The sequence below is a fragment of the Babylonia areolata genome, chromosome 1 (assembly GCF_041734735.1).
Source record: "Babylonia areolata isolate BAREFJ2019XMU chromosome 1, ASM4173473v1, whole genome shotgun sequence".
NCBI classification, from domain to species: domain Eukaryota; kingdom Metazoa; phylum Mollusca; class Gastropoda; order Neogastropoda; family Buccinidae; genus Babylonia; species Babylonia areolata.
Window position 1 is genome coordinate 49,884,291 of NC_134876.1, and position 15,930 is coordinate 49,900,220.

General features: G+C 45.6%; 1 protein-coding gene across 2 annotated transcripts in view; it reads right to left on the bottom strand.

Annotated features, from left to right (window-relative positions):
• The window catches only part of LOC143283717 (uncharacterized), a 40,972-nt gene that overhangs the window by 18,453 nt on the left and 6,589 nt on the right, over positions 1–15,930 (bottom strand). For both annotated transcript variants that reach the window (XM_076589985.1, XM_076589993.1), the window contains exons 3-4: positions 5,506–5,604; positions 375–466 (exon numbers count right to left, since the gene is read on the bottom strand). In XM_076589985.1, the coding sequence (XP_076446100.1) occupies positions 375–466; positions 5,506–5,563 (150 nt within the window). In that variant the 5' untranslated portion in view covers positions 5,564–5,604. The remainder of the gene's footprint in view (positions 1–374; positions 467–5,505; positions 5,605–15,930) is intronic.

Here is a 15,930-nt window from a genome sequence, read left to right on the forward strand (position 1 = left end):
GCGCGCGCGCGTGTGTGTGTGTGTATGTGTGTGTGCTAACACATCCAGAGTCAATTTGCTTAATAATGATTGGCAGTTCCACTGATGCGCAGCTAACCTTTATTTTTGATGCTGGAGATGAGAATGTCCGTCTCTACTGGGAAAGAATTTATCATAAACTTACAAGTGCTTGGAGCGCAAGTTTAATAGCTATTTAATGAGTACATAAATCAGCTTATCTGTCATTTTGAATTTGCGCAACTTCCTTGTATCCTGGGTTTGTGCATAACATTTTCTTTAGATACAAACTGGATTAACCCATACCTCTGCACCACACTCACACACGTGCAAGCAGGCACGCACGGACACGCGCAAGAACACCCAAAGAGACTAACCTTGCATCCTTCGCAGGAGAAAACGCCATAGTGGAAGCCGGATGCCTTGTCGCCACACACACGACACAAAATGTGACCCCCGGGTGGCGCGCCTTTATAACACGCACACACACACACACACACACACACACACACACACAAATATAGCATAAAATAGTAAATGGTGTTCTCTAAAAGAATACTTTGAAAATCTATAAAATCCAACATAAAAAAAAAATTGAAAGACGGGATAAAGTAAATGACACACAGAAAAGTAAATATCTGAAAGGGCGAGTGAAAAAGAGCGGCGAGTTGCGGTGGAGTGTGGGGTTGGGGACGAATGGTGCAGAAATATTAAGTACACAGAGGGCATTATCCATATTAATGTTACCCAAGTGTTATTTGTTTACAGGGAAGCACACGGAGAGATAAGAGGGGTAGTGAAAAAAAACAAACAAACCACCTGACAGAATGATGACACACTGCATACTTCGTGAGTGTGTGTGTGGGTGGGTTATAAGGAGAGATTGGTGTTGGAGGCGGAGGAGGGGGTGGGGGGGAGGAGGTCGAGACAGCAAGGAGATTGTGTTCTACAGGTCCACAGGAAATCGGTCCAATCACGAGCACTGTCCGAACAACCAGAATAATCTCACAATGGATGCTCTGAAGTTTTTAGTCGGATTTCAAATTGATTGTTGCACAGATCAAAGTTCAATTACTTTTTCTTCTTCTTTTTCTTTATGGGATCAAACCCGAAATCGTCAAAGTGTTGGTACTATGCTTTCTTTGAAACCGAACCACACTGACACTATCACTATGGACTGCCATCAACAAGTTTTTTTTAAAAGTGTGTATCGACTTAACGAAAGCACGCAGAAATCGGTCTCGTGGTTTACCGACCCAGAGACAGTCGGTTGATAAAAACATCATCAACAACAAAAAAGTTAAACATTTCATACGTTAGGGGAAAAGATTGGGAGAACGAGGTGGGCAAAGAGGATAGGGAAATCACAACACAAGCAGTTCCACATGCGAAATGAAACATTCGGTAAAATACAACACACACGTTTTTTCTGACTGATACAATGTTATTCCTCAATTAAACAGGATGACGCTTTGTTTGCTAAGGGCGCGGCATGTGACGCAGACCGCTCTTTTTTTTTCTTTTTTTTTAATTTTCTATTCGTGACCGTCTTTGTATCTGAATTGTGTCTGAATACCGAAACAACGAAGCGACAGATTGCCATTTTGGTCTGGATATCAAAACGGCGGGGGCGCCGTTACCCGCCCCGTTGATCTTCGGAACTGATGCTTGTTGGTGTGGGGAGCACTTTGTCTCAGTATCCTGTCAGAATTAATGCTTGTTCTGGTGTGGGGAGCACTTTGTCTCAGTATCCTGTCGGAATTAATGCTTGTTCTGGTGTGGGGAGCACTTTGTCTCAGTATCCTGTCAGAAATAATGTTTGTTCTGGTGCTGGGAGCACTTTGTCTCAGTATCCTGTCGGAATTAATGCTTGTTCTGGTGTGGGGAGCACTTTGTTTCAGTATCCTGTCGGAATTAATGCTTGTTCTGGTGTGGGGAGCACTTTGTTTCAGTATCCTGTCGGAATTAATGCTTGTTCTGGTGTGGGGAGCACTTTGTCTCAGTATCCTGTCGGAACTGATACTCGTTCTGGTGTGAGGAGCATTCATTAATTCATTATGCCCATCGCTCCTGGTGGAGCATAGGCCATCGACGACCCCTCGCCATCACACTCTGTTCTGGGCTGTTCTGGCTATTCTAGTCCAGTTGGTCCCTTGCTGCTTCAGCTCTGCCTCAGTATCTCGCCTCCAGCTGTTGCGAGGCCGGCCTCTCTTCCTTTTTCCCCGCGGGTTCCAGGCCAGGGCTTGGCGTGCGATGCTGGACGCTGGCTTCCTGAGGGTGTGCCCGATCCAGCCCCACTTCCTCCACAGTATCTGCTTGGCCACTGGTTCCTGTCCCGCTCGCTCCCACAGATCTTCGTTTCGGATCTTCTCCTGCCATCGGATCTTGTAGATGCGCCTCAGACAGGTGTTGAAGAATGTCTGAATCTTCTGCTGCATCGTCTGTGTTGTCCGCCATGTCTCGCATCCGTACAGCAGAATTGACTTCACATTGGAGTTGATGATGCGGAGTTTGATTTTCATACTGATTGCTCCAGATGCCCAGATGTTCTTGGGCATGATGAAAGCTGTTCTTGCCTCGCTGATTCTGGCTGTGACGTCTCGGTCCGTGCCTCCCTGTCGGTCAACCACGCTTCCCAAGTAGATGAAAGACTCCACCTCCCTGATGGGCTCTCCACCGACTGTGACTGGTGTGTTGGCAGTCGTGTTGATCTTCATCAGCTTGGTCTTCTTGTTGATCTTGAGCCCTGTCTTGGCTGATGTGGTCTCCAGGCGAGTGGTCTTGTCCTGCATCTGGCTGTGGTTGTGTGACAAGAGCGCCAGGTCGTCAGCGAAGTCGAGGTCGTCCAGCTGTGTCCAGAGTGTCCACTGTATACCTTGTTCCTGCCTGTTGTAGTGGTCTTCATGATCCAGTCGATGACCAAGAGGAATAGGAACGGTGACAGCAAGCACCCCTGGCGAACTCCGGTCTTCACCTCGAAACTTTTGGACAGCTGGCCTGCGTGGGCAATCTTGCAGCTCATGTCCTGGTAGGTGCACCGGATGAGGGAGATGATCTTCTCTGGGACTCCGTGTGAGGAGCACTTTGTCTCAGTATCCTGTCGCACTTGCCAATAACAGCAAAGACTCTGTGTTGATGTAAGACTATATATACAGGGCCTTTGCTAGCAGCAAAAGCAATGCGTTGTTTGACCTGAGATTTGACATGAAGGTGATCAGCACTTTCAACTGGACCAGTCACGTCAAAATGATGCGAAGCCAACAAGTGGGGACAGGTTTTCAACTCTTTTTATCAACCAAAACTGTCACAGATACCAAACTAGCGGTCTACATCGGCGACAAAAAGCCATTCAAACACGCAACCGGAGACAGACTGACACAACACCAAGGCCACTTCAATGACCTGTATTTGACAAACAGTGGATCGTAATCAGGGAACAAGCTCAGCCAAACAACTCTTTTATCACTTTGAACTGACACTGACCCCTGAATAAGAAATGCGACAATAAGCATTGTGACGTAAAGAAAGAAAGAAAAAAAAAAAAAAAAAAAAAAAAAGAGGGAGAGAAAGAGAGGGGGCGGGGGGGCTGGGGGCTGGGACGGAAACAGAAAGGGAGACATAATTATACGCTGAATATGCAGTAATCTAAAAATGTAAGAAAAAGCTTGTCAACACACACACATACACACTAAAATGGAATGCAAGCCAAGCTCCCCACCCCCACATTCCCCACTTTCTGCAGTGGAAAATAAGGTCCTCAAGTTTCAATTGGCGACACAAGCTGCCAGCAACACATGCACTGGTCGGTCCTTTCAACGTGAGATGATGAGAGATGGGAGGACAGACAGACAGATTGATAGATATCTTGATAGACACATAGGTAGATAGAGAGAGAGACGGATAGGACTAAGTATATATAGGCCATTGCACATGTTAATGAGTAATCCACAATGGGTCCCTCAAGATTTCTTAATAGCGATAGATCGAAATCTGAATGCTTTGTTTGTGCATGTCGACAGGTTTCAAACAGTACGTTCGTGTTTTCATGCTAGGAGTTGACCTAATCGAAAACAGCCTTTGATATAAATCATCTTACTCTAACTGTATATGCCGAGCTCTTAAATCATTTAAAGCAGGAAAGCTTAAAACAAAATGTCCATCATCTTCTTCCATAATATTCACCAACGGGCAAATTAACTCCTCTTCAGTGTGTTACCTCAAACGACAATAGTGCGGAGCATTTTCAGATATTCAAAGTCTGAACCTCGTTATAATCAATGTTAGGTGTCCGTATAGAGTCGACATTACGTCATTATAATTATCATCATGAAAAATGTTCTGTATATATTAGATGTGTCACTATTCTTGAAATGAAAATCCCATATTTGATCGTGTGTATGAGAGACAGAGACAGACAGAGATGGCAGGGGACGAACGAACGATTTTGTGTGTGTGTGTGTGTGTGTGTGTGTGTGTGGTCGGTTTTTCTAATTTGTTTCATCCCCTTTCTGTTGCAGAGGTTCCCCTCTGTTTTATTTAATCCAAAGTAGTGTTTCGTTTTGGGTGATAGCGTCAGATTTACTTGTAGAGCAAAGTTCCCATTATTCTAATTAGTGGAACTGTTCGACCCTAACATGTAATATGTCGTCTTGATTACATTACGAAACCTTAATTTGATGAGAAAGAGTGAGAGACAGTGTGAGTGTGTGTGTGTGTGTATGTGTGTGTGTGTGTGTGTGTGTGTGTGTGTGTGTGTGTGTGTGTGTGTGTGAGTGAGTGGGCAGGGGAATGAGGTAGGGGAATTATAATGGGCATTTGTGTGCATGCATGGATGTATGTAGAGAGAGGGTGGGGGAGAAACGTATGTGAGTATGTGGGTGCGTTAGAATATTTTTTGGAGATAATGATATTAATGAAATTTGGTACCTTGATTTGTTAAATATGTTTGTTTTTTGTTGTTGGTTTTTAAATCATACCTTCCTCAAATCAGAATTTCCTTGTGTTGCTCAGTTAATATTTTATTCAAATGGTTGCGAAAATGTCAGTACAACAAACAGTTAATCTGACAATAAATGGTTTCAGTCAGTCAGTGTGTGTGTGTGTGTGTGGAGGAATAAGCACGTGAGGTTTATTTCGTCCTGCCCTCACTAAATGGGAAAACATAACACTCGATACAAAAGTCATTACATCACTTTGGTAAATTTCAAATTACGTATAAAAAAAAATCAGATATATACATATATGCATAAACATTACTTACAACACATAAAAGAGGAAGAGGAAGAAGAAGAAGAAGAGAGAGAGAGATCAGTCGAAGTCACCAAAAGGGTGGTGAAGGAGGCGGAGGAGACAGAAAGGGACGAAGGAGAGAGAGAGGAGAGAGAGAAAAGAAGACACACACAAATGGGATGGGAGAGGGTGGGGTGGGGGGGTTGGCGGGAAAGAGGCGGGTTTGGAAGCTCCGGGTAGGGTAGGGCACGGGGTGTCTCCCACCCGTGAAGCACTTACTTGTGGAGATGGGTCGTTTGGCTGACCGGCTCATGATCGGAGCAGCAGATATGACCATCGTGCTACTGGGCCCCGGGAATGGCCGTCTTCACCCTCTGCCTGCACGTGCATCCACCAACAGCCGTTAATGTATACCTGTATATTGCACACATTGTATTCTGTATAATATATATATATATATATATATGTGTGTGTGTGTGTGTGTGTGTGTGTGTGTGTGTGTGTAGGCTAGTTTTCAAACAGCATCGACACCAACATGCACACCACTACCAAAATATACCGAAGAGAGACCACACGCACAATCAGATGAAACGCACGTTTGAGCTAGCGAGCGAGCGAACACAACTGAAACATAATTTAAAACGGCATGAGCACACACACACACACACAGCGCGAGAGGTGGGGGACGAAACATGACGAAATGAGAACTTGAAAGGAAAGGGAAGGGGAGGGAAGGGGACGGAGGACAGAGAGAGAGGGGGGGGGGGAGGGAGAGAGAGAGAGAGTGAGAGAGAAGGCGCGCGGGGGGTTAAGGAGACAAACGACAGCAGTGCGTGAGTCAGACACGTACCCGTCAGACAACAGACTGCCACTAACTGTAACCGTGGTAGTAACTGTACTTTGTACCTGTACTGTTGGTGGCTGCGTGCAGTCATACACAGCACGTGCACATTACGAAACCTCACGCACATGAACATTCATATACACGGGCATCTACAGGAGAGTGAAAGAAGAGAGAGTCAGATATGGACAGACGGATCGTCAGAAATAGGGAGAAACAGATAGACAGAAACAGATACAGACAGACAAAAAGAGATGGAGAGAAAGAAAGACTGAGCTGGGAAGGAGAGAAGACAAGGAGACAGAGAGAAACACACACACACACACACACACACACACAGAAATTGTACAAAGATTGGAAATCTTTCAAGCATCCTTTGTTGTTCGTCCTACTTTTCCGTCTGTCCATTTTGATGAACAGAAATGCAAGAGAGAGACACTGACAGACTGCACACAGATAAAAAAAAAATAGAAAAAAAAGCTAGAGCTGATGTACCGCAATAAATTCTTACAATAACTGGACTGTTTGAGTCGAGACAGCCGGCGCAGTTATTAATATCCAATATCAGTATGAAATCGGCAGTGCGCATGTTAAGCGTGTTAAAAGTCAATTGTTGTAACAACACCGCCACACACAAACTGAAAAAGCAGCCGACACTGGCAGCTTGGATTAGCTTTTTGTATGCGAGTAAAAGAATTTTGCCCGTGCGTGTATGACCTAAAAACTGAGGACACAGGGGAAAATATAGGCATTGCTCTACTTACCTACTGACCGCTTTCATGATAGTGGGGCAGGATATAGAGAGAGGGATGAAATGGAAAGAGACTGGAGGGGAGGGGGGGGGGGGTATGGAGATGGCCAGATAGGGTGGGGAAGGCGAGCGAGAAATAGACAGACAGACGGACAGACAGAGAACATGCGGTTTTATTGCTCCGCCGATGACTGGTGAGCTGCATGGACTCCCTCACGAACTGTGCACAGCACTTCAACCCTTCTTCCACCGGTGTTTACAGCCCCTACACTAACAGGTATTTTCAGCTCAAGTGAAGCTACATGCACAAAGAAACCAGCCCTCAAGGTCACTGGCGACAAGACAAAGTGAAAACAAGCGCTGACCTTGCAGAGGTCGTACACACGCTCGCACGCACACTCAAAACACACACGCACACACAATTAGCCTGGAAGAGAACAGAAGAGTGAGGGGTGGGTGGGGTGGGGGAAGAAACGGAGAGTGCGTGGTGCTGTATCTCTTCATCGGACGAGGGTGGAGGTGGGGGCGTAAGGGAATGTATCAATCCATTACCGTATGGTTAAATGTCGCATATATATATATATATATGTGTGTATATATGTGTGTGTGTGTGTGTGTGTGTGTGTGTGTGTGTGTGTGTGTGACATCAGCAAGATCGTATCGAACCGTCAAATGATTTTCTGTTCATCCATGCCATAGATGTGCACACTGTTCCGTCTATCTCTATCCTTGGCTGGCTAATCTAATCTCCATCTGACCTACTTCCCAAAGCCTCGATCTGTCAGTCTGTCTTCCTTCTCTGTTCCGTTCTCTCTCTCTCTCTCTCTCTCTCTCTCCCTCTCCCCAACCATTCTGATAACTATTTCTCTTGGAGCCTTTGTATGTCTTCCCTGTTATATCTCGTTCTCTCACACCCACTAACTGATCTGTCTCCCAAAGCCTCTGCCTTTCTTTTCTGTTCGGCTGTTTGTTTCTCCCCACCTACCCCCTCCAACAAATGTAATCTCTGAGACTCTGCCTGTCTTTCCTCTCTGTTCCGGCTGTGTTTTGTTCTCCCCTCCCAACCCCCCCCAGAAAAAACAACAAAAACAACCAACCCTAATATATCTCCCAAAGCCTCTGTCTTCTCTGTTCCGGCTGTCTGTCTCTTTCCCTCTCCAGCATCAAACTAATCCATTTCCCAGAACCGATGTCTCTCCGAATGTTCTTTCTCCCTGTTCCGTCTGTTTCCTTCTTTCTTTCTCTCTTCAAGCTAATCTGTTTCCCATGCAGTGTGCTTAATGCACCAGGGTTATCTGAGACCGCTAGCAGGTTACTGGCCCAGTTCGTCTATCGTACTGTATTCCAGACGCACGCACACACTTTCCCATGAGGTTAGTTTGACCGACGGAAACTGAGTCATGCCCTATCAAGCAAACACGTTTGAACGCGAGGGGGCGTGTCCCTAGCGGCAGCACTGGGCGCTAAAGCGAGAAGCACCAGTTTCGACTTGATGCTGGAGCGAGAGCGAGCTGTTGCCGTGTTGGCCTTTTATTTCCAAAATAACACATTTCGTTTGGATAGAGCTTATGTTAACATATGTTAGGGGCATGTACGGACACTTCGCACGCACGCACGCACAAACACACACACACACGCAACCAAGGTATTTCACACACACACACATACAAACATACACATACACACACGCACACACACACACACAAGGACAAAGTTTGCAACAATAAACTCAACACCAAACACTTCAATACAACACTGGTAGACGCGAAAGGAATAAGACTGCCTTGCTCTTAGCTCGTCAGCATGCAGCTGTCGAACATGCAATCACCTGCACATAATCGGACATTACGCTGGACTGTTGTGACCGACTTACACTGCTATCTCTTACATCCCATAACGATTTGTCACAGACAGACAGACAAGCTGAGAAAGAGAGACAGAGACACAGAGAGAGGAGGATGGGGTGGGGTGAGACTGTTGATCATACCCTTTGCATAATATTTTATCCAGTTTTGCTTTGTTCATAATAAATGAAGCATATCGGATTCTCACCGTCCCTCCAATTTTGTGCTGAAATGGCGATGGGAGGAAGAGCGATGCAGTGGAGGACTGGATGATAAGTAGGTTAAACGGTTCACTTAAAGTGCGCGAGCCAACTGGAGGAAAGTAGGTCACCAGTAAAACTGGGTCAGGCCCCTTCCTCTGCCCAGCCAACCTCCTTCCTTCCCCAACCTCCCAGCCCCCCCCCGCCCCCCCCTTTTTTTTTTTTTTTTTTTTCCTTTCCTCTTCTTAATTTTCAAATTATCTGTCAGCTTCGATGGCGATAAATATGTATCGCAACGACGATGAACACGGAGGGAATGAGTGGAGACAGACATCTTCCACTGGACTCCCTAAAGCTAACAGCAATGCTCTCTCTCGTGTTTATATTTTATTTTATTCAGACTTTGCCAGGCCTTCAGAAAACACAGTTGAACAAGGTCAAGAGGAGAGGATTCTAGGCTACAAAGGAAACACGAGTACACAGTATATATCTCTCTATCTCTCTCTCTCTCTCTCTCTCTCTATATATATATATATATATATATATATATAACACCACCAAAAATACTACTACTGCTACTACTACTGAGATAGGTGAGATGACACCGAAGAAGCCTCTCTGTTGAGCCCCACCCGGCTCCCAAATTTGAAAACTCAAACTCAACGGAATCAGCAGCATTCTGAGAAGAAAACACACATACACACACACATACACGCGCACGCGCAAACACACACACACACACACAGAGAGGGGTGGGGGGTAATAACAACAACAATAATAACGATAATAACACACACAAAAACAAAAACAAACAAACAAACAAAAAACCAACAAAAAACAAAAATCCCACACACACCAAAGTTACTGATTAAAACATCTATTTTCGGCTAAAATGGGCACATTTTTTTTAATTGACTCATTAAAAAACACACATTAAAATCAACTGAATCATTCTGTAATCGATGTTAAAAACAAACAAACAAACTTGCGCCCTCTAATTGTGACTAAAGCCATTAAGGATTTGCTCCACAGAAATTGCTCACGAACGCAACACGACACGACACTGAAGTATCGTACTCTATCCAGACGAATGTCGTCAGAGAGAGAGGAGAAAGACGAGAGAGAGGGAGAGAGGGGGAGGGGAGAGAGGGAGGGAGGGAGAGACAGAGGGAGGGACGAGAGAGAGGGAGAGGGAGGGAGAGAGAGGAAGAGGGGGAGGGGGAGGAAGAGAGGGGGGAGGAAGAGAGAGGGGAGAGGGAGAGAGAGAGGGAGAGAGAGAGGGAGGGAGAGGGAGAGAGAGAGGGAGGGAGGGGGAGACAGAGTGGGGGGAGGGAGGGAGGGAGGGAGAGAGTCGACAATAAACCAGCCGACAAAGTGAGAAGCATTCTCAGTTAACGAAAAGACAGAATGACATACACAAACCCCCTCTACCTTATCCCGCCATCACCCCCCCACCCCCACCCCTCCGAAAAAAGAGAGACAGTCTGAGCGGTATGCGCGTTCTCCATATCAATTTTACATAAATGGCTCTGTGCCTTTCTTTGTGAACCCCTATCCCCTTCTCGTTCAAGTAACAGTTGATTAAAAAACAAATTGTATGTGATACCGCGCGCTCACACACACACACACACAAGCGCGCGCAATTTGCTCCAATATCACTTAACGTGCATGGACAAAATCTGAGGACTGTATGCACATTAATTTTGCGCGCGGCGCACAGGGCTGAGGTGGGAACGGAGACAAACATTGTGCGCGCGCGCGTGCGAGAGAGAGAGAGAGGGGGGAGGAAAGCGCGCGTCTGTGTGTGTGCATCTGTGTGTGTGTGTGTGTGTGCGTCTGTGTGCAGCATCAAAGTTGAATAGCGAACGGTCGGGACAGGTAGTCTGCCTCTCCCATCCTTTCCACCTGCAGACCCTCTTTTTCCACCCCCACTATGGTCTCTCTCGCGCCCGTTTCTCTGTGTGTGTGTGTGTGTGTGTGTGTGTGTGTGTGAACGTGTGCGTCGTTCGCCACAAAAAATAAGCCATGGAACGTATCGGATGGCACAGAGACGTGCGAGAGTCAACGAACTGTCGGCGTGAGGTCACCGCATGTCGTCTGCGCTTGGGGACAGATAACGAATCACCCTGTCTGTCTGATCGGCAGCTGTCAATCCAGGCTGACAAACGGCCGCACATAGACATGTTTTTTTTCCCGAAACTGCCCCCTTCCCCCTCCACACACACACACACACACACACACCGCTATATCCCCAATACGGGTTCCAGTTTAAAAGGAAAAAAAAGCTTCAGGTCTTCAGTGCCGACCGACATCATTCTATCCGTAGAATTCCTGTTTCTGAGCGCTAACCAGCTCTCTCGGCCCACCAGCACGTGCCTAGCTGGTCTAGGTGTCCCAGATAATAGGCCGTCCAGAGTTAACTGAACGTCAAGTTTTATTATATTTGGGAACATCGTCGTGGTTGCTCTTTTCGGAACACATCATGGTGGGAGTTGGTCTTTGGGTCACATCCGGGTGGGACATGGTCTTTGGGTCACATCGGGGTGGAACACGTTGGTCTTTTGGGACACTTCGGGGTGGGACATATTGGTCTTTGGGACACTTCGGGGAGGGACATGTTGGTCTCTGGGTCATATCGGGGTGGAACACGTTTGTCTTTTGGGACACTTCGGGGTGGGACATACTGGTCTTTGGGGACACTTCGGGGTGGGACATATATTGGTCTTTTGGAACACTTCGGGGTGGGACATATTGGTCTTTGGGGACAAATCACTGTGGTACATAGTCTGGTGGGTGGCATGAGGGTGGGACATATTGGACTTTGGGGACACATCGGGGTTGGCCTTTGGACCATAAAAGAGGAAAGTGCTAGTTTTTGGGTCACATCAGGGTGGGAAATGCTAGTCCTTGGGGGCATTAGAGGGTGGGACATGTTATTTGGGTCACACCTGTGAGGAAAATGCTGGTCTTTTGTGATAAAACATGGTGGACCATGTTGGTCTTTGGGAACATCACTGTGGAACATGGTTTGTGGGGTCACATACGGGTGGGACATGTTGGTCTTAGCATCACATCGGGATGGGGCATGCTGGTCTTTAGGGACTCATCAAGGTGAGATATGTCTGTCTTTGGGGAACATCGGGGTGGAACATGGTCTTTGCAGACACATCAAGGTGGAACATGGTCTTTGCAGACACATCAAGGTGGAACATGGTCTTTGGAGACATATCAAGGTGGTCTTTGGAGACACATCAAGGTGGAACATGGTCTTTGCAGACATATCAAGGTGGAACATGGTCTTTGCAGACACATCAAGGTGGAACATGGTCTTTGGAGACACATCAAGGTGGAACATGGTCTTTGCAGACATATCAAGGTGGAACATGGTCTTTGGAGACACATCAAGGTGGAACATGGTCTTTGGAGACACATCAAGGTGGAACATGGTCTTTGGAGACACATCAAGGTGGAACATGGTCTTTGGAGACACATCAAGGTGGAACATGGTCTTTGGAGACACATCAAGGTGGAACATGGTCTTTGGAGACACACCGGGGTGGACATGTTGGTCTTTGGGTCACATCAGCATAGGGCATGTTGATCTTTTTTGGAATACACAGGGGTAGGACACATAGGGTGTGATATGTTGGTCCCTTTATTAGGGGGACAACGTACTGGTTTTGCTCGAGGGCATATGCACGTGTGGGAACTCATCGGTCTTTCTCGAGGAGATATTAGCTCGATCTGACGGGCAACTTGTATCTCAGGACGATAGTTGGAAATAATAATAATAATATGGCAAAAGGGGAATAAACAACGTCTGCCTGGTACAAGACGGAGCCTAAGAAATACGAATACCTTGCATTTTTGCAGACTGAAAACAGCGTACAGAGTTACTCAACGTAGAGTAAGGTATACTCAACGAAAACGATAAGAAGGTAAAAAATTTTTTTTAAAGTAAGCAGGTCTGTAGCATTAATGCACAGGTTTCTACCCGTCCCTCTACCCCACCACCCTCCTTCCCGCTTCCACTCAAGCTGATGACTGAGGCAGACATACAGATTTTTTTTTTTTTTTTTTTTTAAAGCACTGACCTCAACTAAAGCAACCGATCCACCCAAAACTTGGTCGAGTTCGCAAAAACTGTGTTCTGTCTCTGTCAATGAAGAGACCGACAGAAGCTGACAGCATGGTTGAAAGCTTCATACTGCAATCCCAGACTTTATCTTGCTAGACACGGTCTTTGCTCCTATTCACGAAAGGGGAGGAGGGGGGGACGTGCTTCTATAACAGAGTACGGGTAAGGTAAAGGTCGAACTGGAACTGAATACAAGACGGGGCACAGTGGAGGAGGGCCTGCGTACGTGAAATAAACAGCCAGGCCGAAAAGACAGGTCGATGAGACGGAGCGAGTACACTGACCCGATTTTTTTAACACACATTTCAGAAAACTAGTGTCATCGACTTTCGCGTTACCCTCTCGACAAAGCCTTGACACCGAACAGATTCATTGGCTGATGGCTGTGCCAATAGAAATGAAGTAGGTTGCAAAGCCAAGCAGAAAGCAGAGCACCGTCCCATTAGAAGGTGAATCCCCTTTTCCGCAAGGGCGTAAAACTTTACTGAAAGAGACCTGCTGCACGACTTAAATTTTTTTTTAAATTAAAAAACACCGTCATGAGGTATGAAGTTCACTCCACTGTGTTAAGGTAAAGATCGCAAAACAAAACCGCATCACCCATCCAAATCTTTAATTTGTCACTGTCGAAATACGTGCTTTGGATGTAGTATAAAACGCACCCCCCACCACCCCACCCCCCTCGTTCCCCGCTTATGATGTTATCCGATGACCCTCAAACCTGCACATTTCTTTCTGCATTGCCCAAACACATAAACACATTTCTTCTTCGCCCTGTACACAAAGACGTAAACAAATGAACAGACTGGGGAAGATGATCTGTCGATGCCACGCCTGGTTGATTCGTGCGTGCACACACCTCTCAGCTTGGAAGGCGGGGGAGATGGGATGGTGTGGAAAATAAGAGGGTGATGGTGGTAGTGGTAGAGGGGTAAACAGACGGAAACGGAGCAGGTGGGGTGTGCAACCCACCAGCCAACCGGGTAGCATGTCATTTGCGCCGCGGACTCTGCCCCCAAGAAACTGACAATGGTAAGTTCGCTTTGTTCACGAAAATTAGATACACTATATACTTCTTCTCAATTTGGCCCCGTGAGCTGTCCCATGCAGGCAGAAAGAAAAAAGTGTCACGCTGCATTTCAGCAATGCGCGCCTCTCTGGGACAGCAACCAGATTTCACACTTGAGAAATCTGTGAAGTTTGGACACAAATAAGTTATACGATACAATATGAACACAAATACAATGCCCGGAGAAACTGGTGACATCTACTTCATACTTTCGACCTGTGGAATTTCACTCAGCAAAATTGAAAATATGACAAGTGTCAGTTACTTTCGACCTTGTGGGCCATCTCTCCACCATACCCCCACGCCCCCCAACACACGCACAAACTGACGATACATGAATCTGTAACTGTTAATTCTCGTGACTTTCGTCCCCAGAATTAAACGATGTATGTTATGGAATCATGTCGCTTCCATAAACTGACGATGGAAGTAACATACTTTAAATCTGTAATCATCTCTCTGACAAAAAAACAAAACAAAACAAAAAAAAACCCACCAAAAAACAAACAAAAAACAAAAACACAAAAAAAACACACCCGAACCTGCCCACGTGTACACGACACCTGTAATCATCACGCTCTGAGAAACTGACGATGAAGGTAATATGCTTTATTTATACCTGTAATCGTCTCCATCCGAGAGAATGATAACAGACTGAACCTTCCTTCTCAGATCCAGCCTCTCCCCTCACTTTCTTCTCACCAAGAAATAGGTGATAAATATGCAGAACGTTCACACCCGAAGGATTCACCATGTACCAAAAGGACCAAGGTTACTGATTTCAACGAACGCTGTTGTCCATGACACGGCACACCCCTTGACATACACGAAATCAAATTTCAACGTGTTAATGAAACATTAACACTTGCACGTAAGCCGCTGGTATCCCCCCCCCCCACACACCCCCCCGCCCGCCTTCTCTCTATCATTCCGTGTGTGCATAAATATGTGAGTGACACGTAAAAATATTCTGGAAAAATATACTTCATATCATTTACTTTATATAGAAAGGTTATTAATTCTTCAAAATGGATGACTAACATCCGACAAATCTTAATAGAAACAGGGTATGACTGTGTTTGCGATGCTCAATCCTTCTTAGATTGGGAATCTGTCTGCAAAAATGGCAATATAGCATTGAAATATATAATTTTCAAAATTCATGAAGACTGGCTCTAGAAGCGAGAAATAAAATGTATGTTTTATCGAAATTTCAAAATCTTATTTTGGAAGAGAGGATACGTAAGTCCAGTGCTTGACAATTACGTTATCAACTTCTTCAAATTTCGATGTAGTAATCATAGGCTGGAAACAATAATAGGAAAACGCAATGGCATACCATAAGAGTTACGGTTATGTGAGGTTTGTACCATGTCTGTGATTGGGGATGAGTTATTCTTTATGGAATGTCCCAAGTATGATCAGTTTCGAAAAAGGTATGTGTCTAAAAAATATGTCTCCGAAATCGGTTTTTAACTTTTGCAATATGCTCAAAGGAGGCAAAAAAAGTTATCTTAGCTGTAAGTCTGTTAAATTTGCAAATGTTGTCCAGATACTCTTTTAGGGGTTAAGAGACGTTTGTATTTTCTCAGCTTCTATGTGACGCTGTTATGCATTTGGAGATGTTTAATGTGGGCATGAAATGATTATTTTGTAATCCTCCTCCATACTCAAATAGGAGTGAAAGGATGATTATTACTTGAAACTTGAGTGTATGGACACACACAAGAGTGTGTTTGCGGGCTAGGGTTGGTGTTAGTGTGTGTGTGTGTGTGTGTGTGTGTGAGAGAGAGAGAGGAGGGGCGGTTGAAGGGGGAGACAGCTATGATGTTGGCGACAACTATGGTGGTGACGATGATAC